At 44.7% G+C, this 22,752-nt stretch overlaps 1 protein-coding gene across 1 annotated transcript in view; it reads left to right on the top strand.

The window, feature by feature from the left end:
- Positions 1–2,007: 2,007 nt before the first annotated feature.
- The window catches only part of AMN (amnion associated transmembrane protein), a 235,143-nt gene continuing 214,398 nt past the window's right edge, over positions 2,008–22,752 (top strand). Inside the window, exons 1-2 of the mRNA XM_069207299.1 lie at positions 2,008–2,079; positions 5,740–5,858. Of these exons, the coding sequence (XP_069063400.1) occupies positions 2,040–2,079; positions 5,740–5,858 (159 nt within the window). The 5' untranslated portion in view covers positions 2,008–2,039. The remainder of the gene's footprint in view (positions 2,080–5,739; positions 5,859–22,752) is intronic.

The following is a 22,752-nucleotide window of genomic DNA, read 5'->3' as shown; positions in this document are numbered from 1 at the left end:
ATATAGAAAAAAACAACCGCTCGAATAAAGATGGCAAGTGCAAGCTTAAAGAAATGGGTCGAAATCATACTTTGTTCTGTGCGATTCAGCATTATTAATAATTTGGAGATTTTTAAAATGACAAAAGTAAGGGTAGCTTGGCGTGGTGGGATTCTAAACCATGGCATCAGAAAGACTGGAGCCTACGTCCGTTCTTCTACTCCCTTCATATTCCCTGGGAGGAAGAGTGCGACTACTCCTTACACACTGGGTGGGGATATACTGGGGCATATTTATACTCCGTTTGCGCCGAATTTGCGTCATTTTTTTCTACGCAAATTCGACGCAAAACTAACTCCATATTTATACTTTGGCGTTAGACGCGTCTAGCGCCAAAGTTCATGGAGTTAGCGTCATTTTTTTGCGTGAACACCTTCCTTGCGTTAATGATATGCAAGGTAGGCGTTCCCGTCTTAAAAAATGACTCCGATGCTATTGCGTCGGATTTATACTCCCGGGCAAAAATGGCGCCCGGGAGTGGGCGGGTCAAAAAAACCCGCATTAGCGCTGGATTTTAGCGCCTGGGTCAGGGCAGGCGTTAAGGGACCTGTGGGCTCAGAATGAGCCCAGAGGTGCCCTCCCGTGCCCCCAGGGACACCCCCTGCCACCCTTGCCCACCCCAGGAGGACACCCAAGGCTGGAGGGACCCACCCCAGGGACATAAAGGTAAGTCCAGGTAGGTATTTTTTTAAAATTTTTTTTGTGGCATAGGGGGGCCTGATTTGTGCCCCCCTACATGCCACTATGCCCAATAACCATGCCCAGGGGACAGAAGTCCCCTGGGCATGGCCATTGGGGCATGACTCCTATCTTTGCTAAGACAGGAGTCATTTCAATGGGGGATGGGCGTCGTAAAAAAATGGCGCAAATCGGGTTGAGGCGATTTTTTTGCCTCAGCCTGACTTGCACCATTTCTGGACGCCCATACGCCATTTTCCCCCTACGCCGGCGCTGCCTGGTGTACGTCGTTTTTTTTAACGCACACCAGACAGCGCCGGCGGCTAATGCCGGCTGACGTCATTCAATAAATACGGCGCCCGCATGGCGCTTCAGAATGGCGTTAGCCGGCGCTAATTTTTTTGACGCAAAACTGCGTTTGGTGCAGTTTTGCGTCAAAAAGTATAAATATGGGCCACTGTTCGTATAAACAGCACAAGCGCGCCGTTCTTTCTCAAAATTTACATCACTGTTCTGAAAGAAGACACGAACAGAAGCCATTGTCCTGCGCCACAATGTTCACGTGTTAAAGAATTAACAAGAGCAGCAATGATACTGATGTAAAGAAACAACCACATCCCTCACCATGAAAGCATATGTACACACACACACATAACGGGACACAACGGCAGAGGCCACGTGCTTCTTCCAGACTCCAGGGTCTGCCTCAGTATGACGAGCAATCGGGCGCTGAACGTCTGCCTACACCCTCCTCTGCTTACTGGTACAGTGCCCCAACTATAATATATTTTTACACCCCCTAGCATTCTATGTTAAGTCCAGACAGGTTTTATATAGAAGAAAGTCACTCATGTACCAAACCAAAAAGGTACTTGTTTTCTCTTTTCAACCTTCTCTCTGTCCCCTACACCATCTTTTTGTATCTGCTTTTCCCTTTTCTCACAGTTCTCTCTGTTCCTACCTTCTGTCATTCCTTCTCTGTATATTGTCCTCTTTCCTTTCTTGCCATTGTTTCCCTCTCCTTTTCACACTCTCCACTACCCTGTAGTCTTCTAAAATATTTTGCTTCCAAGAATCAGTCGATAGGCCTCTTGTCTGGAAAATTAGAAAGCGCATAATCCTTTAGTTTTCGACTGTATGTCCTTAAATCTAAGAAGAGCAAACTCTCATTTTGTTTCTTGTGTAAATGAATCGTGTTGGACGTGGTTAAAGTCTTATCTAGCCTCCTTGGTGACCTTTGAACCTATTGATCACGTGCCACTGGCACTGAAGAAAGTCCAAAGTGTGGGACAAGGCCTCGAAGTTCTGCGCGGTCGCTGAGAATGGGAAGTGCGCGGCTTCTCCTCCTGCTTCAGCTCTTGAGTAAGTAACGGGGCTGCGGATATTATTGATGTGATGATGAGACTGAAATGTTCTGACAGTCCAAATCCCGCGAGCAACGCCGTGAAGCACCACTGAGCTCTCATTTAATTTTAGGTTTGGGGATGAAAAGCTGCTGAAATCATTATTTGTCAATCTTACCTGCCTCAGCCGGAGGCTAAAAGCAGCCGCGGAAAACATTTAATATCTCTTCCGTATTGCACTAAGACAGTCCGAGGAATTCTCTCCCTAAGAATAAAAAAAAAAGTTACAGATTATTCAGTTTTACAGTTTTTTCCCGAAAATATGTAACTCGAAACCCTGAGGATTTACAGATATTTCTGGAACAAAAACGTGAAATAACCTACCAATGAGGAACCTGGCACAGTATTTAGGAGCTTCAGCAGCTAATCATATATTTGCTATAATGACATTGTGTGGTAGCGCGTAGGGCTGGATGTGCTGGCTGCAGCGGTTAATTTGTAAAAAACGTAAGTGCCCGAGCCCGATTCCGCGCACAAAAGCCCACGGTCGGCTACCAAGTGTCAGGGGTGCCGAATACAAAGGCTGCGTCGTCTTCATTCCAACTCACGACTCTTTCACCCACCACCAGAAACTCCCTGGCCCTTATCTGACTCTTTCAACTTTTTTTTTCAGCCCTGCCTTTTTCTACCAATGTGTTTTAGACGTTTTTATTTAATTTTCCACCATAGCAAACAGAAATTTTAACAAGCATACATTGTCACCTTGCCCACAACATCATCTCCTTTTAAGTCACAGCGCACAAACAAGCCACCGAACCGGTTCTTCATCATCTCATGGAGGTAGACTATTGGGAGGGTCTCTGCTAGCCTAACCAGCATTGCTGACCATTCTGCTAGGTCTCGAGGGAGGTGATCCAAATTCCCCTACTGATACATGCCAGGCTTGTGTGATGTAGGAACTCTCCAGGGCCAATTCAGACATTTACTCAACCTCTTTAGACGTTAAACATTTGCTATTAAGATATAAACGTATAAACACACCAATCCCCTCCCTCCTTTTAACTATGGGCATGTATTTATTAATATCTCTAAGGGCCACAAGGGACCAAAGAGGAATATCGGGGAAGAAAGGGGGTCTCACGAGTGTAGTGTTTACTACTGTTTCTTGTTTAACCGAATAAGGCCTTTTATAGGCCTTAAAAACAGCCCGAACGTCCATAAATTCTTCCACTGGTCTGGGTGAGCTGTCCTATTCTGTGATAGGGTTTGAATAACTCATTTGACAGCAGATTATCTTTCTCTTGTTTTATGGAATATGCTGGTCTGTTGGGTTTTGTTTTTGGATAGATGTATTTTTGTCTGCCGTAGACTGAAGAAAAGAAAAACAGAAAAGTGATGTTGTATTTAATAATATTCCATGATAATTACACTTGACACTTTGGTGATCTCTAAATATTATGAATTTCTTCTTTTCACATGACAGCCAGACCACTTAATGCTGTGTACCCCTTAATCCAATCAGTATGGATTTATTTAGAAATGTACCTTTATGACGTGGCTTATTTCCATGTGGTAATTGGCTCCAAAGGAGGTGGAGTTATAAAATTCTTCGATGTGTGCATCTAAGCATTTGGCTCCAGTCTAAAATCATAGCACTGTAGTTTTGAGTTTCATCATTGTGCTTTAAGTCCTTGTTCTAATGAAGGTGTAAGCCGTATACTAATTTACTTGTTACTTCGAGGTTGTGCTTGAAGCCTGCGAGTTCACAGAACGCAGTGCATATTATCATTGTGGGCCCAGACCTATGGCCAGATTTAAGTTAAAATGACATTACCCAGCGCTGCGCCAAATTTGGCAGAGTCACGCACTGTTATTTTCAAAACGCAGGGATGCGCCCTATTTACTACAATACGGCGCACCTCGTGTTTCCCCTTGCGCTAAATATGCTGCTGAGCGCCAATGCAGCCACCCTTGTGCCATGGTGCAAGGATGGCTGAGGTGAGGGGGAAATTGTTTAAGTGCAGGAAGGAACACCTTCCTGCACAAAAACAATTTGAAATGGTGAATGGCGATTTGCTCTTTCTATTTGTGCTGCAGAATGCAGCACAAATAGAAAGAACAAAAAGCGAGGAGAATTGAAAGCATTTTTCCTCGCTGCGCCATGCTAACGCCACCCCTGGGGTGCATTCGATTTTGGCGCTGCCTCAGTTTTACGAAAACTCACCATTCTGGGGCAGCATCAAAATGCAATGGGTGTTGCTGTGGCACACCCACAGCAACACCCATTGCACACCCCTTCCACGCAGAGTGCTGCATGTGAACGGGCTGTATTTACAAGGTGGCGTCAAGCCACAAAAAGTGGCTTAACCCCACCTTGTATATACGGTGCTGTGCATAGCGCCACCAGACCGTCACTGAAAGTGATGCTCTGGTGGCGCTGGGGGCTCTTAAATATGCCCCTTAGTCTTCTCACCAGTTTCAAAGGCCAACCCCGGCACAAAAAATGGCAACCATAATACATAAGAATTGTCAAAGCCAATGGGTCTTTACTTTAAAAAAGCAGAGTTATTGGCTTTGCCTATGCTTTACCAATGGTTGTTGACACTTGCAAATGCGCACATGGCTGAAAATCTTGGAAAAGGGGAGAAAGCAAGGAAACGTGTACTTCCATAGATTGCTCAGTAACACATAAAAATCCCCCTCGGGTATGCTGTGAAAAGATACAACTCATTCAGTTAGAACACTGTGAGACTGAAACGCTCCTGGATGGGATAAACACAAGAATAGGGAGGGAAGCTGCCAAATCAGTAGGCTAAAACTGAGACAAACAACAAAGCCACCCAACCAAGAGCAGGGTGCTGATCTAAAGTCCCTTCTTACTCTATATGTACTGGATTCAGCAGCTCTACCTACTGACAGCTAAAGCTGTTTCAGCTGAGAACTAAAAATGAATAATCAAACAACACGAATTAGACACATTCTCCAGGAGCTTCTTGCAGCTCGCAAATCCAATGCTTATGGTCTCTTTGCTGGAATAAAGAGGATGCAACACGCAACTGTGTGTATTTTTGCAGGCTCAGACTCTTCCTCGGAATTTCATTAGCCCCAACCTGTGCTTTCGGTGTTGCGTAGTCTCTGGTGCATTGCTGTCTCTGCCACTCTGCTGAATCTGCACCACACATGCACCACATGCACACACGCACCACACATGCCTTTTGCTTTAGCATTTGTCCCATGGGCTTTCAATATCTTGCACCTGATTTATCAATCAGAGCAAAACATAGAGAAAAGAGAAAAACACATCCACAGGCTTTTGCGGTCATTGTGTTTGTCTTCCTACCTCATTTTATTAATGTTGTGCTTGCTGTTCACACAATTGAAAAGCTGGTGTTGGCAGTTAGCACAGAACATGACTGTGATGCACCCACACATTCTACGCAGATGTCATTGAAAAGTGAGCACAAATACAGTTTGCAGTAGAGCCAGGGTCTAGCAGCCCCAATGATCTAACACATTCTTGTGCTTTCAAGCTAAGCCCGATGGACATTTGTTGCTATGCTGAGTATCATTTTTGTGTTGGATGCAGGCATGGGCATCTGCGTGGTTTTGATAGCCAGAAGCTTTATCTGTTTGTATTGAGCAAACCATAATTTGTTCTATTTGTTATTCCTTTTTCTAGATGTGTCAGCTGCTATATACAAGCAATGGATTCCTAACACTAATTTCGAAAATGTGTTAAATTGGCATGGGAACCGAATCCCATGTGCACAGGATGCAGTGTACTTTGAGAGAAACAAGGTATGTGCGAATATTTTTCTATAGTATATTAATTTCACAGTGACTTTCAATATTATTACCTAGGTTTGTGTTGTGGACTCAATACTGCACTTAATCCTAAGTTACAGGGCCCACAACCCTGCTTCATTCCACTGGTACCGAACTGTGTTATTCAGTTTGTAGGGCTGGCATAGAAACACAGCTGCAAGGTCTTTAAAATATACATAGATTTGGATTGGACTCCACCTAGTGAACTGCTCTCTCACCTCCTGCTGTTGACTGTTTGGTGTGCCATCTGACCTACTAAGGAGTGCTTACTTTGAATAGCACAAGGGACTATTTTACATCTCAGCCGTGCTCTGAATCATCATTCTTTCAATTATTTAGCTCATATAGATACACTGTAAGCACACACTATAGCAAAGCAATTGTTTTGTCCTTTTTGTTTTTTCACTTCTTTAGTGTTATAGTCAGGACACAAGGTGCAAGCTGAACTAGTGCCTTTGTCTTTTACATGCCCATTTACCATTTGCTACTTGATTGTATTGTAAACAATATAATAACAATAGAACATACTACACATGGTTATGGGTGCTCAATTCCATTTTTAGATTTGAATACTCCATGAAGTCTAAACTACAAGTCTTAGGCGGTCATTCCTACCTTGGCGGGCGGCGGTCGCCGCCCGCCTGGCGGGAACCGGCAGAAGACCGTACCGCGGTCAAAAGACCGCAGCGGTCATTCTGTCTTTCCCGCTGGGCTGGCGGGCGACCGCCAAAAGGCCGCCCGCCCGCCCAGCGGGAAAGCACCAGCAACGAGGAAACCAGCTCCGAATGGAGCCGGCGGAGTTGCTGGTGTGCGACGGGTGCAGTTGCACCCGTCGCGATTTTCAGTGTCTGCCAAGCAGACACTGAAAATCAATGTGGGGCCCTGTTAGGGGGCCCCTGCAGTGCCCATGCCATTGGCATGGGCACTGCAGGGGCCCCCAGGGGCCCCACGACACCTGTTCCCACCAGCCAGGTTCTGGCGGTGAAAACCGCCAGAACCAGGCTGGCGGGAAGGGGGTCGGAATCCCCATGGCGGCGCTGCTTGCAGCGCCGCCGTGGAGGATTCACAGGGGCAGCGGGAAGCCGGCGGGAAGCCGGCGGGAAACCGCCGGCTTCCCTTTTCTGACCGCGGCTTTACCGCCGCGGTCAGAATAGCCCCAGAAGCACCGCCAGCCTGTTGGCGGTGCTTCCTCCGTCCCCTACCCTGGCGGTCTCGGACCGCCAGGGTAGGAATGACCCCCTTAATTACAAACACCTCTAAATGTATTGAATGTATCCCACCCAAATGCTATTAAAGCCAAAGAATGCAAATTATGGTGGACAAAATCTAAGAAAGCCCTGATATAGCTAAAAAAAAGTCAGCTAACTAGGTGGATTTATTTCTGCTTCAGTCATTCAGGCTCTCAAAAGCAATTGGGCACTTGAATATTGCATTTTCATGTTGCCTATTCTGCTGATAAAGTGAAGATAAGCCTTAACATTAAATGTTTGCTTGTTTTATCATTGTTTTCGACCAATGATTATGCAAACAATCGTAAAAATGGCAAAAATAAGAAGTGGGTTATTGGTTACAAAAAATGTTGTCACAAGGACAACGACGATTGAGAACATTGAGCTTTAGCAGTACCTCATCTAATCTAAATGTTCTCTCAGATCAGCAGTAAAGCCATTTGAAGATAACTTGTGAGCTGCCAGACAGCTGTGGTCTTCAGGTTATATAATTACATAGAAACACCATTGGCCAAGTCGAAAATGTACTTGTATTATCAAGATACGTATTTCAAAAACTGACATATAATAGAGGTCACACCTACTGACTCGAGATTAAATATATTACAGCCACATTATTAAGTGGCACCAGCTCTAGGATATGGTCCAAGTATAGTTTATCATGGCGCGTGCCCTGTTATTTCTTCCTCTGTAGTTTGACCTAGATAGAATCAATTTTTTTTATAGCTTTCATGGTTCAGCACCAAATTGTTCAAAGGCAACATAAATGCTTGTAAGGGGACAGCCAGGTAATACACCGCTATTTATACATCAAGAGAGACAATGACTGATGCAGGAACCGGAGACACTCGGGTACTGATTTATACTTTTTTTGCGCCTCATTACTGTCATTTTTTACGTAAAAGCAGCGCAAACTTGAAAAAATACAATTGTATTTTGTAAGCTTGCACCGCTTTTGCGTCAATAAATGACAGAAATGCGGCACAAAAAAGTATAAATCAGGGCCTCTGTCTCCAGCTTGCGCTCACTAGAGTCTTTCTGTGGCAGATCTCCCTAGAAGAGGCCCCCCCAATTCCAGAGGGACTCAATTCTGTGTATATATTTACATGGAAATAAGGTTGGGAAGCTGCTTTACTGGCTGGCCGCCAGAGAGTGTGCTTCCAGATTTGTCTCTGAAACACTGGACCCATCAAGCCCCTCCACAAAATGCAAATCCTTAGAAATCACAGCAGTTTTTGACAAATACTACCAAATGTATATGCGCACCACCCCAAGTCTCTGCAAAAATAAAAATAAATCCATCCTTGGAGGTATCCTCATGTATAAATCTCACTCTTGGCTAGGAACAACTTGGATGGACCCATCATCATAGAGACAGATGAGGCAATTCGGGGAACTGAGCCCCTGTAAGACACCCAAACCCGATAGCTTCCCTCTATAATACTGCAAATTTCGGGAAATTCTTTCCCCTCACATACTTAAATTATACATTGAGGTGGCTGAGAAGGGTAGTGTTCCGTTGGAACTAGATATGGCTACTACAGTGGTGATTCCCAAGCTGGGTCATTCCATAAACCAATGTGCCTCATGCAGGTCTATGTCCTTAATTAACACAGAAATCAAAATATTTGCAAAATAATAGGCTGCAGCTAGCCCTGGCCATCCTTGTCCACCTTGACCAGTGAGGCTTCATGCTCAGTCGAGGCACCCACAACTGTATATGACACATACATGTTGTACATATATGTCATCTTTGCCAGCCTCTGCTCTGCATGGGACTGCCATACCTTCCTGTTAATAGATTTCAAGAAAGCATTCAGCTTGGTGGACTAGTCCTTCCTGGACAGAGTCCTCAAGTGTGCAGGGCTGGGCCTCGACTCTGAGATTATGTTAAAATGCTATACTCAGAATCCCAGGCATGCATACTTGTGTATGGTGTGATGTTGGACCCCTTTCCGTCTGAAGAGGAACTAGACAAGGTTGCCCATTATCACAGATTCTATTCAACTTGACCATTCAACAACTAGACAAATTGGTGAGGCGTGACATGCAAATACAGGTATGGAGACGGGAGGATAGAGACGAGAAAAGAATAGCTCTTTACATTAATGCTGTTCTTCTTTTCCTTGCTAATCATTTCACTACAGACCCCTGGTTCCTCCAACTGCTAGAAATATACTAAGAGGTCTTGGGTCTCTGAGTAAATCTTAGTAAATCCCTACTGATCCCTCTAGGTAGAGATGAGAAAAATAGCACCAGACCTCTATATACAAAAGGAGGTTAAGCTTCCAATACTTAAGTAAGTATATCTCCCGAGACCCTGGTCTTACATGGAGCCTTAATCTTCCCCTCTCGTAAGGAAGCCCGAACTCAACAAATGGATACAGCTACTATTCCACATACTTGACAGAGTGGCTCTTTTCTAAATGTTGATACTACTACAATTTCTATATGTCCTTTCCACTGATGATCCAGCTGATTTAGAGACTTCTCTTCCTTCTTGTGGGCAGCCTGCCAATGCCTCCTAGCGCTAGATAAATGCCAGCATCCAGCATACGATGGAGTGTTGGGATGGCTGATCTACAACTGTACTGCGGAGCAGCGGAAACTCTGACCATAAATAACTGGTTGAGGGAAGGATGGGATGATCTAGCAAACCGAGTGGAACTCTCCCTTCTAGGAATTGATAAAGTGATGAGAATACTGTATGACAATACCATTCAACATAGGTTCCCCTAGATCACCTGTGTGGTCCTTCTGAGTTGGTGCTTGGCATTGCGCCCCATGAGTTAGGACAATAAACTGACACAACTAACCCCCGGAAGATGCTTCTAGCACACTGAACAACTGGACGGCTTCACCAAATAGGATAAAATCTGCATTGCGACCTTGAGCAACAATTGGTGGGGAGACCACGAACGATGGTTCCAAGACTTACAAACATAGTTTAATTTGTTGTGGATACAGTTTTATTGATCTCTACAGCTTCGGCCACTTACAACACAGATTGTGAACTTGACCGAACATTTTCCATTTGATGCCAAACTGCTAAAGGGCCGCAAAGTTTTGTAGGAAATGGTGGGACTGCCACGGACTGGGTTCAATGTAATATTGGCAGGAAAGAGAAACTATATCTGGAGTGACATTTAAACTGATGTGTGCAATGATGGAATTAAATGTGTTGTTTGTGTCAAAATACAAAAAAAAAAGAAATACACTACTATATTATCTTTGAAGCTTATAATGATTTCAAGTGTCTGTAAAATTGTGAAATCATGAGATTGTAGGTGCATTCTTATATATATTTTTGTATCTAACTGAGGAAGTAAATCTCACACCCTGGCACTCTTAGCATTCAAATCTTTCTAGAAGGGGGTTTTAGACTCAACATCCATGGTGTGGTCTTCTCCCCAAACATTCTGCCTTCATCCTTCTGTTTAGTGAAATTTGTTTTTATATGCATTAGGACTCTGTGCTCTCTACCACTGCTAACCAGTGCTAAAGTGCTTGTGCTCTATACCTAAAACGTGGTAAAATTGGACTACACCTGAGTGGCATATTTCATTTACTTGTACGTCTCTAGTAAAGTGGTACCACATGTACCCAGGGCATGTAAATTAAATGCTACTAGTAGCTTGCAGCACTCATTGCACCGCCCACTAACCCAGATTTAAGAAATTTGCCGCAGGCTTGCAAAGGCTGATCTTACGCGTATTGCATGTCTTCTTGACAACTTTGTGGTGATTTCCAAACTTGGAGTAAACTGGGCAGAGTTTAGCATTTTTCCTAGCATACAACCTATGACCTCCCTCTTATCATATGATTAGACCCCGGATTTAACCGCAAATCAGTTATGTTTTGTTTCTATACCTAGTGATCAGTATATACCATTCTCTCACTGATATTTTAGATGGCAATCTGGGCAAAGCCACACAGTCTCTCTCAGCCCAGTTTGCCTTCTGGGGCTCTCTTCTGTTATCAGTAATGGGCGTGTGACACTAGTGAAGATAGTGATGCTATCCTGATTATTGTATTATTTTGCAACTATACCTCTGCTCATCCCCCCTCTCTTTAGGTGACTCAACTCATCCCTGATTTATTTTATTTGGAGACCTGGACACCGCCAATTAGCGATTTCCACTCTAATGACTGTGTCTGCTGGGTGGACTAGCCCTTTCAGACTTGAAAGACTATATTTAGTTGCACAGCTTAAATGGGTGGTTTGATGGCTATCTGTCTGCTCCCTGCAAGAGACAGGGTTTATCCGTAAAGACTTTCAGGAGGGCTTACTACATTACTTATTATTTCCTACTAACCACTCTACCAGGGCTACATGAGGTTAATTTGTATGGCTCTCTTTTGCCTTGCCAGAACCTGCTAACTCACTAATGCGAAGAAACCCCATGCACTGGGAATGCTATTGGTAGGTCTCCCCTTTCGCATAGGATGGCTGTGTTCTGGGCAGTTCTATCAGTGGTATGCTGCAAGCCTCTTAACATTCGGGAATCTGTTTGCTGACTTTGAGCTAATCTTTAGCCGGGTCAGTTCCTTACCTATAGACACCATAAACAATTGTTACTTACACTATTTCACACCAGCCAACTAGCTCCAACTCAACACAAAGTTTATCAGACACTTCACACAAATAGGATCTGGTAGCAAACTGATAAGATGACTATACAGTATTGTTCCTGCAACAGGCTGACCATTCTAGAGCTTCTCTCTGTGCTAATTTGGAGACTGATACGGCTAAACATGTCCATGATATAGACTGGACAAAGATGTTGGAGTACCCCTACAAAGTATGTTGCAGCTCTTGTTTTAAGTATATCGAATTTCATATCCTAAATCGTGCCTAGCTCACACCTGTGTGAATCAATCAAATATACCTAGGATTCGCAGCTGCATACACTCACTGTCTGCAATTAGGTACCAACCTGCTTCATATGCTTTGGTCCTGCCCATCCCTCTTTTTTTTACTGGCAGAGAGTCTTTGAGATACTGTCGACCAATATGGGCAGTGTACTAACGAATAACCCAGTAGTGCTCCTTTTGGGTGTGTTCACTGCCCCAAACATAAGAAAGCCTCCACAAAGTTCCTCGACCTACCTCTTCTTCTAACAAAGTACAATATTACACTGCACTGGAAGAATCCTCTTCCTCTATCATAAATTGGACCGATTAGCTCATTTCATGATTTCAATCTGACAGCACCTTGCTGTACAGGGAGGAATGAGCTGGTCTGAGGAAATATTTTATTGCACAGGAATGGGATATTTTGGTAGAGAGTTTTAAAAACCACACCAAGGATGGTACTTTCTCCCAGTAATCCACCCCTGACACAGGTACCATCTAATTTTATGTATCAGTTGATCTGTCCACAAACAGACCCTTACATTAGGCAGTGGGTATCAAAGCCCCCTGTCTTTGATACAATGTATAGATCACCCTATTAGACCATTTTCTTTTCATCAAAATAGCATTCTTGGCTTTATTCTCCTAAAGTGTTAACTATTGTAGCGGCCGCTGGGTAAGGGAGGGAGGCAGGGAAACTTTGTTATGGGTCAGTTTCTTTTACAGCAAATTTGAAAAATTGAAACTTTTTATACGTTGTTATGTTCCAACACTACTCTTCTGTTTTGGTATGATGGGCCTTCTATATACTTAACTATTGCTGTACTGTGTAACCTCCTTTGGCATACAACAATAAAATCTTTTAAAACTAATAAATTGTGTCTCAGTCCTGCCATTGCAGCCTGTAGTGCAGTTTTAAGCTGCCAAATCAACCTGACAAATTAAACCATTTGCTTTGCCTAAAACTTACTTTTTAAAACATATGTCACTCCTAAGGTGGGGATAAACAGCCCATAGGTTAGGGTATATCGTACATAAAAAGTAGAAAATGTGCTTTTATGTTTTACATATTCTGGTTTTAAAATACGTCTACGTTTGATTTTTACTACTGCAAGGCCTAGTTCTCCTATTGGATAGCACTGGCTTACCTTGTAACATTTAATAAGTGCTAACAATTGATTAGGAACAGATATACATATCAGATTTGGACTCAAGTGAATTTTAATTTAAAATCCTCTTTCATGGAAAAGTCAGATTTTAAGTTACAATTCTGAAAATGCCACTTTTAGAAAGTTGGCATTTACTTGTCCTAACCATTTGGTGCCTGCTGCCTGTGACCTGGGTCACAAGACTGAATTTATGTGTGTCACCTACTTAAGTAGCCCTTTAAACAAGACTCAGGCCTGTCGTTGCAGAACCTGTGTGTGCAGGTTTAAACTGCCATGTTAACCTGGCAAGTTAACCCTCTTGCTAGGTCCAAACCTTCCTTTTTAATACATATAAGTCACCCCTAAGGCAAGTCCCGAAAACCCCAAGGGCAGGGTGCAGTGTATTTAAAAAGTTAGACATGTATGTTTAAGTTTTACAAGTCCAGGTGGTGAGAAGCTATTAAATTAACTTTTCACTACCACTAATGCAAGGCCTATCTCTCCCATAAGTTAATGGTGGGATTGCATTTTTAAGTGTAATTTCCTATTGGAATGAGATATGACCCCCGCGTTTGGTGTCTCTGAAATCACAATTTAAAATCCCAACTGAAGATGGTTTTTAAATTGTAATTCTGAAAATGCCCCTTTTAGAAGATTGGCATTTTCTTACCTCACATCATCTTGTGCCTTCTGCCTGTCTCGGAATATGCATCTGGGAGGGTGACAGCTGGGCTCTTTTGCATTCCCTTCGACATCCACACACAAAGAAAGTTTAGGTGTAACTAAGTGGCCATCTGCATGTTGATGAACCATCCTGGGCAGGATGGGAGGGAGGAGCTGATTCACCTAATTAGGTTGTGAGCTGAGCCCTCACAAAGGGCTGCATAGCCCCCCTGCAGTGTGTCTTGAGCCAGGACAGGAACTTTGTGCACTTCAAAGGCCTCTCTTTAAAGTCGCCCCCAATTCAGAGGCACCACTGGGTAGAGGAACTGGACTTCTGACCCTACCAAATCCATGCAGTTCTGGATCTGATGACATTCTGTGAGGAAGAAGGACTGCTGTGTTGTTGAATGGACTTTCACTCTTCTGGAACTCTGCTGGACTTTGCTGGACTCCTGCTTTGCGCTGCCTGCTACACTGCCTTCCTTGCTTGGGAGTGAGAAGTACTGGACCTGCATCTCCACATCCCCAGAATCAAAGTGACTACAAAGGCTTGCAGGTTTGCCTCCTGTTCTGAAGTCTCAGGGACATCAAAGACTTCACCCCACTCAGGTACAGCTTTTGGACCCTGCCAACTGTGAGTCCTACCCTGCGAAGTGATGCCATTACAGGTCTCAGCCCTTGGCAGTGGGTTCTGCAGCTGTTTCTGTTGAAATCCATGCACTGCTGTCAATGCACTGATCAGAACCGCCACATATTTCCTCAACACCGACACATCGCCCCTAAGGACTGAGATATCGCAGCACCAACCGTGCAGCTAGGAACCAGCACATTGCTCTCAGTCCCGACACATTGCCTTTGTATTGGTGCCTGTGCGGCTCAATGACGATGCATCACCTTCATTGCAAAGATGTTCAACGCTGCACCACTGCTTGAGGACATTGCATCGACAACTGCGTGGTTTGACGAATACGCATCCCTGACTGCACGGATCAGAACTGACTCATCACATTTGCATTGTCCCCTCTGCACCTCGCATTGGATCTTTACCTTAGACAAACCCTTGACATCGGTACTTTTTAAGCGGGACAAGGTTGGTCCTGTAGCTGGCCCACACTCCATCACAGTAGGCCTCAACTTTTGAATTTACCCTGGTATAGCATCTCTAGATAGCCCTGGTAGGCACTTTCAGTTTCTATGCACTATATTTGCAGATAATTAGAGTTTTGTTGTTTTGCTCTTGTCCTGTTCATTGAATTAAGCTCCAGGTTTCTGATCTGGTGTGGATTACTTTTATGTGGTGTTTCCACTGTTACACTGCTTTAAGTATTGCACACATACTTTACACATTACCTCCTGAGGGAAGCCTGCCTGCTCTTTGCCAAGCTACCAGAGGGTGAGGACAGGTTAATATGTGGTGTGTAACTGACTCCCCTGACTAGCATTATGGTTCCTGCTTGGACAGGGTGCATACCTCTGCCAACCAGAAACCCAATTTCTAACAGCTTAGCTTTTGGGATTTGTGTATTCCTCCCAGACAGTGAGACAAAGGGAGACTAGTTTTTGGCTGGATGAGCCATCCTGCCAGGATGGCTTGGGGTGGAGCTGTTTCCTGCTCCATTTACACTTCAAATTGGTGCCTCCAACATACACACACAAGATCCTGACATTAGCATTTTTCACCTCAGACTTCTTAGAACCTTGACAGGCAAAGGGAAGAACTTTCCAGAACCAGATGTAAGGATACCCAGAACGTCTCCCCACTTCAGGGGTTGGCACCAGTTATAAATATTGAACCGCTTGAATCACTCTTCAGTACACTCCTGTACCAGTGGATATTACAGAGGAAGGATTGCCTTGTTCCCCAAAGGGCTGCCCTGCTGCTTGAGGCCTACCTTGTTCCCAAGAGGATTGCCATGCTGCTTGAAGTCTGCCATGGTCTCTGAGAAGGAAGGCTGCACAAGCACCCTTCATCCTAGGCTAACCTGAGTGACAACAAGGGTCAGTTGATTGACCTCCTGTTCTGTGCTACAGGGAAACAACAAGTTCCTCCCTGCACCTGCCCAGCTGACATGCTGCAACCGAACCTCTGTGAACCTCCAACTGTGGCCTCTGCTAGAGTGAGTCCCTTATCCCAAGAGGTGCCTCCCTAGGCCTTGGACTCTTGGTTGGCACCAGAGTGCACTCCTTTGGAAGAAAATGAGAAATCCTGAAGTTTTGGCACTTTGCCATGGCACGCAGGCCACTTAATGCCAAGACTCGGCCACCTGTGATTACCATCAACGTGAAGCTCTCGTGAACCCGACTCTTTGTGCCACAGTGCCTGCCAGTGATGACTGGCAGCAGAAGATCTGCACTTTATGCTAGAGCAACGACAGACTGTGGTGACCGGCAGTGCAAGCTCCACCAATGACCATCCACGGTGCTGACCAGCTTTTCGTGCTACAAGCGACGACTGTCTGCAACGCCTCGCCTGCTGTTTGCACTACAGTGAAGACCATCCGGGACATGCTTTCTGCTCCTCCTGGCCTCCTCCACTACAAGCGGGACTTTGTGCCCCCGTATTTGAAAAGGTTACTTTTTCTGCGGGACGAACCTGAGCTCTCTGTGCGGCGTGCGGTCTATCGCAGACCACCTCAACCTGTGATTTTCCCCTGGTGTAGCACACCCAGATGACCACAAATGAAGCTTTGTGCTTTTAGGCACTATGCTTACCTAAAACTTAATATCTGTGGTTCTGCTGATTGTATTTTTGTCATTTTAGTATAATTCTATTTATTAAAATTTACTCTGTTGTTCAAGATTGAATTTAGATTTGTCTTGTATTGTGTTTTCACTTTATTACTGTTTGTGTGCTTCGTATATACTTTTACAAATTGCCACTAAGTTAACCATGACTGGTTTGTGCCACGCTACCAAATGGTTAAGCTCTGGTTAATTTAGTGACTTTTGTGCTTCACCCTGACAAGAATTGTGGTTGTTGCCTGAGTGGGGCTTCTAACCCCCTCAACCAATAACCCAATTTCTTATGGGGTGTTATCAAAATATAACAATATTGACACCCAGTATATTAGGTAAGCAGATGTGGAGCAAAGAAAAGTAAAAAAAAATAGATATTCCTATACATACTTTCCTTGATGATATGTTAGAAGTTAATATTTAGTGCAGGTCAATAGTATTTACCTCAATATTGTTCTCACATATTTTTTCCTTATGTCCATGAGCAGCACCATTTTATTTTAGAATTTATAGCCTAGTGGCTCGGACTTATTTCTTCTGGCAAGTAGTATTGCATCATCTGAAGGAAAAGGATGGTAACAGTACAATAACTCATTCTCTGTTCATAGACTATTTTGACAAAGCCTTTGTTTAGCTCTTCAAAAAGGAATAAACAAATGCACCCGTCAGCAATCCAAAATAAATGTGACTATTGGCAATCCCTTCTTCCAAAATTTAATTGGCTCATAATTGCAATTGACTTTTGATTACATATATTAAAGGTTTTAGCCGTGTTTTGAATTAGAGATATTTATTCAAAACTCTATTGGCGACTGTGATCTTCCTCTTATAATTAATCAATACAATGTCTGAACATCTATAGGGTTGTGGCATAAGCCTGCTTTAAAATACTGTGTTAATTTGTTCAAGCAAACAGGAATGTGATATCCCAATATCTAATCTTAAAACGTGGACAGGGATTGCATCGATTTCAGGTACCTAATCCGTCATCTGATAGAGAACTGCTTTATGAATTTCCGTAAAGAATAATTGTAAATTATCCATATCTCTTTTGTTGAGACTATTGCTTGTTTCCCTGCTCCTGAAAACAAAATCACAATCACACAGAGAACAGAAAACCATTTGAATGATTCTGTCAATATGTCTAATTAATTAATGTTTACTTTCATCAAAATTGTTGGGATGGAAAAGACGTCTGCAAGGTAATTGAAGTGCACATCTGCTCTCAGGGCCCAACTATATGGATGTCTGGATCCCTAATGCTGATTAGTGTTGTCACTGGGAAACACGGATCATGCATCTTCACCAAGAAATAAACCTGTCTCAAGGTTTGCGATTTTGTTGGACCAAGAAAGGCACTCAAAGACCTACCCTCATAGCAGGGAGAGGCTGCTGCCTTCACCAGGCGTAAAGTAGCACGATTGCGGTGGTGGCAGCACACCGTGTAGTGATCAGCATGAGTGAACAGGTTCTTTTTAACCTGTGTCACTGGAGTGATGCCTACAGGCTCACTCAAGTTCTGCTGCTGTGGGCTTAACTGTCTCTAGGCCTACATCAGATTGGGGTTTAGTCCTGTGCAGCGCATGAAAGATGTATCTATGCTGGGTTTATGTGTACCAACGAGTTCTACAATACAGCGATAATGCATTACTCTGCAGTGTACACATGGCGGATGCATGGGTTAGGTGTATGTGTGCCTATGAGTGATAAAATACATGAAGGATATAGTGCTGTGCATTATTTGCAGAATAAACGCATGTAGTGGGTGTATGTGTACCTGTGAGCGTTACAGTACATGATGGGTGCAGTGCATGCATGCATGTAAATTGTATGTGCTGATGTATGTGTGTCTAAGAGGATATAATGCTCTGCAGTGTGTGTTGGTCGTATACATGAGTGTATGTGTGCCAGTGGATGGTACAATACATGGAGGACCCTGGGCTCCATTTTGGAAGACCCTGCCCTGCATGGTGGAAACATGGAGAGGAGATAGAGAAATTCCAACAGGCAGATTTGTGTATTGATGTATTCCTGTAAGCTCGGTAGGACACACACTAGAGAGGGGAGAGCCAGGCTCCTCCTGCACACTTAAAAGGGTGCTCTTTGATTCAGTGATAGGACACAAATGAAGGGGCTTGGGCACATCTTAGGAAGGAGATAGGGATGATAGGGCTAGAGGTCTTGGGCTAATCTTTTGATAAACATATCACTGTGTCTGACATCCAGGTGTTTACCTTAGTCATTCCTATGGGCTTTGTTGTGGGGCTGACCGCTTTGAAGTTGCTCCTACCATGACACTGCCTTTCAGAGGAACAGAGGAGTGGCCACTTCAAAAGAATAAGATTGACGGACTCAGACCCTAAATCACATTTTGATAACCAAATTTTATTGATCTGAAAGCCATGACAAAGGGCAATAATGAACAAAAGACACATTATCAATCTGTTACATCTAAAGAGATAGCAATTAGACCGACCAATAGATTTCAAACACCGCTTTTGTCATAGTTCATAGAGACCTGCAGTGCCCGCACAGCCTGTCCAATACTCCCTATGACTCAGCCATTTGCCCCACACTCGCCCGTGTTTGCGCGGGTATCCTCTGGCCCCATAGACCGCTCTCTCTTGCCATGCACACCAGTCCACTCGCTGCCTCCACTTCCCCAGCAAAGGGGGAGCGGAGGACATCCACCTCACTGCAATTTCTTGTTTCACAACTGATAAAGTTGTGCCTTGGTGCGTTCTTTTGGCTTTCATGTCTCCAGAGCCCTCCATCACTCCAAGTAGCACCAATAAAGGGATAGCCTTACCTCCCACCCCAGAACCCTTGTTAGTTCATGAATCACCTCACTCTAATAGGCTTCTATTGCCGGGTACAACCAAGTCATGTGATAAAAGTCAGCTGAAGCATGATGGCAGCGAAGGCAGGAGGGATCAAGGCATATGCCCGCCTTATGCATTCAGGCTGATATGAGGTATCCAGTGTACAGGTAGTATGTTAAAACCGTCCATAGGCGCGAGGAGATAGCATGTTCTTAGGGGGGCCATTACAGCATCTTGCCAGTCTTCCTCATCTGGTGGGCCCAGCCCAGTGCCCGGTGAGTCGATAATTAATGTACAGTAGATCTGAGAGATCCCGTCCCTAACCCGGTCTCCCATGAGTAATTTAGCTTCCAGTGGACTATGTTCTGACAGTGGTACCGTAGTTGGGGCATGATTTGTATAGCATACCTTAATTGAAGATACTTGTAGAACTGAGTGTGCATGAGAGCTTATGTGTTCTGAAGACCTTAGAATGAGCTGATGTGTAATCTATACCAAACATCTCCCAAATGTGTAATCCCATTCAGGACCAAGCCCTGAACCCCTGGACTGTGGTGACCTCTTTTAGCCTCCCACAATACGTGTTGAAGCGTGGCTCTCCATGCAAGGAATACCACCCTGGCTACTTGGGGCATAGATTCGGGGACCGGCAACCCATAAAGCATGGCCTGTATACAGGGAAAGCCAATCAGGGTCAGTTCTAGTCTGTAAGCAGTATCAGAACATCATCCTTTGTACCACTTGTTGATAATGAGAGGCCAAGTAATACAGGTACAGATTAACCATTTCCAGGCCTCCATCGTATCGTCCCCGTTGGCAGTGTGTAAGTGCAAGGCGAGAGCAGGATCCATGCCATAAGAATGTCCTTGCCATACGTTCCTGAGTATGGAACCATGCACAGGGCAGATGGAGTGGAAGGGTTTGGAACACATATACAAATCTTGGGCGTATCATCATTTTATATAGGGCAATGCGTCCCATCACATTCAGAGGAAGGGACTGCCATCTAGTGAGGTCATTCTCTGCTTTCTGGACTAGAGGTTGAAGGTCAAGGGACCATGCAAGGTCTGGGTGCAGAGTAACCCAAATACCCAGATACTTGAAGCAGAGCCGCAGGATGGGAACATTTGTCTGCCAGTCAAAACAGTCTTGTGACGGGACTAAGGGGACCAGAACAGATTTAGCAGGGTTGATCAGAAGGTCTGATGATTTACCAAAGTTGTGGAGTAGGTGAAGGATCCATGGACTACTCTGGGAAGGGTGCCCAAGGTACAAGAGTACGTCATCGGGTTTACAAAGCTATACGGTCTTCCTGGCCATTGCCCCAATTCCAGCCCTGTATTTGGGTGTCTGTAAGATTGAGCTGGGCCAAGGGCTCTATTGCCAACGCAAACTGGAGTGAGGACAAACGGCACCCCTGTCTGGTTCCTCACTCAATAGGGAAGGGTGTTGAAAGAACCCTATTAATCTGGGCACGGGCCGTCGGATTAGAATAGAGAGCACATACCATACTGCAAAATCTAGGGCCAAAGCCTGCTCAGGTTAACACTAGCTGTAAGTACTGCCAACCCACCATATCAAAGGCTTTTTCGAAATCGATGAAAAGAGTGCAAACTCGCAGGGCAATCAGTGGCTGTGGGCCAGAGCTACATGAAGTCTATGGTACAGTGTTTAGTACTGTGGAATGGCATGGAGCCAAATTGATCTGGGTGGATAAACAGAGTTAGGACAGTCTTAAGTCGGTTAGCTAGTATGGTCGCAAAAATATTTACCTCCCCATTAAGGAACAATATTGCATGGTACTCCTTACACGAATTCGAGGGGTGATGAGTCTTGGGAATCACCACCACCGTTGCGATGTCCAGGTCTGGAGGAAAGGTCTCTCTGTGGCATACATCCCTATAAATGAAAGTAAGTGAGGTACAAGGATATCTTGGAACAGAGAGTAGTATTCAGTGGGTAAGCCATCTGGACCCGGGGTTTTGCCAGCGGCTAATCTGTTCAGCGCATCACCTACCTCTGCAGCCGTAATTGGTTAGTCGAGGTTCTGGGTTTCAACTGAGGTCAGTTGGGGAAAAAGGATTGCATCTAGAACGTGCCCTGGTAGGGATGTGTTCTCCCTCTTTGAGGTTGACCAAAGCTTGCGGTAATAACAGACAGCCTCTGAGCTGAGGGAGAGTATGTCTGGGGACACCAGTGTCATCCAGTATCTCAGGTATGATCCTGTTCAAGTAGTGGTTAACCAATACAGTAATTTCCCATTTTTGTCACCCCTGCCATACACCTTTGCTGTCGTAGCCCTCCAAAGATGTTTGGCAGCCCTGACGAGTTTCCTCTCGGATCAGACCTAATTGGTGGGAGAGGTCATTCTGAAGTGGGATACAAGGTGTCTCTCCAATCGGACAGCAAGTGCTTCTAATCAAGTGACATCCGTGGACTTATCACGTCCCTGGGCTCAGATATAGCCCTTGGAATAACCTTGCAGTGTCCCCTTGCGTGCAGCACACAGGGTGCCAACCGCTGCTACAGACCCCTTTATGTGACGTAAGCCTGAAGTTCAGTATTTAGGGTTTGGACAGATGCCTTGTCCTGGAAATACCAGGCATTAAGGCGCAACATAGGGCGTTGGCCGAGATTGGAGGTACAAAGATGGAAAAGAAGAGGGGAATGATCCGAGATCCCATGGGGCAAAATTTGGATCTGGGATAGTAACCGGAAGTCTGTAGCCAGCAAGAGGACAAAGTCTATCCATGATTGGGTATGGGGGGCTGCTGAGGTGTGTGTATACTGGTGGGTTCTTGGGTTCCACGTCCTCCGGGCGTCTCACAGGCCCAGTTTAGTGAGCCAGTCAGCCAGGTGGTGCGTCCTGGCCGTTCTAGAGGTGGAGGAGGGCCCAGTTGTGTCGACATCTATATTAAGGATCACATTGATTTCCTCCTATTATTGTAGACCCTGGGGGAGGTTTAGAAGAGTCACAGACAGCTTCCAAAGGCTATCAGTGATGGCAGCAGGTGGCACGTAATCACTTACCAAGTTGATCACCTGCCCTTCCAACGACCCAGTCAGGATAATAAAATGTCTTGCTGATGTTGCAGGTCGTGAAGGACCGTAAGAAGGAATGAACACCGGAGAATAGCTACTCCCCTAGACCCGCGGGTATATCCTGAATGGAAGACCCTGTTGTATCCCTTTCTCACCAAGAATGGGTAATGGTCCCCCATGAGGTGAGTCTCCTGAAGTAGCAATACCTCAGGGAGGTGGCGATGGGTGTATGCAAGGACCGCCGCCCATTTCACACAGTCCAGCAGGCCTTTAACATCCCACAACAACGTTCGGAAAGTCATTGTGCATGAGAGTAAATACGTATGTCGGATGGTGTAGAGAAATTGGGGAATCTATCAAGGTCAGATATCTG

Source organism: Pleurodeles waltl, chromosome 9, assembly GCF_031143425.1.
Source record: "Pleurodeles waltl isolate 20211129_DDA chromosome 9, aPleWal1.hap1.20221129, whole genome shotgun sequence".
In the NCBI taxonomy this organism is placed as follows: Eukaryota; Metazoa; Chordata; class Amphibia; order Caudata; family Salamandridae; genus Pleurodeles; species Pleurodeles waltl.
This window is presented reverse-complemented; position numbering and strand designations above follow the sequence as displayed.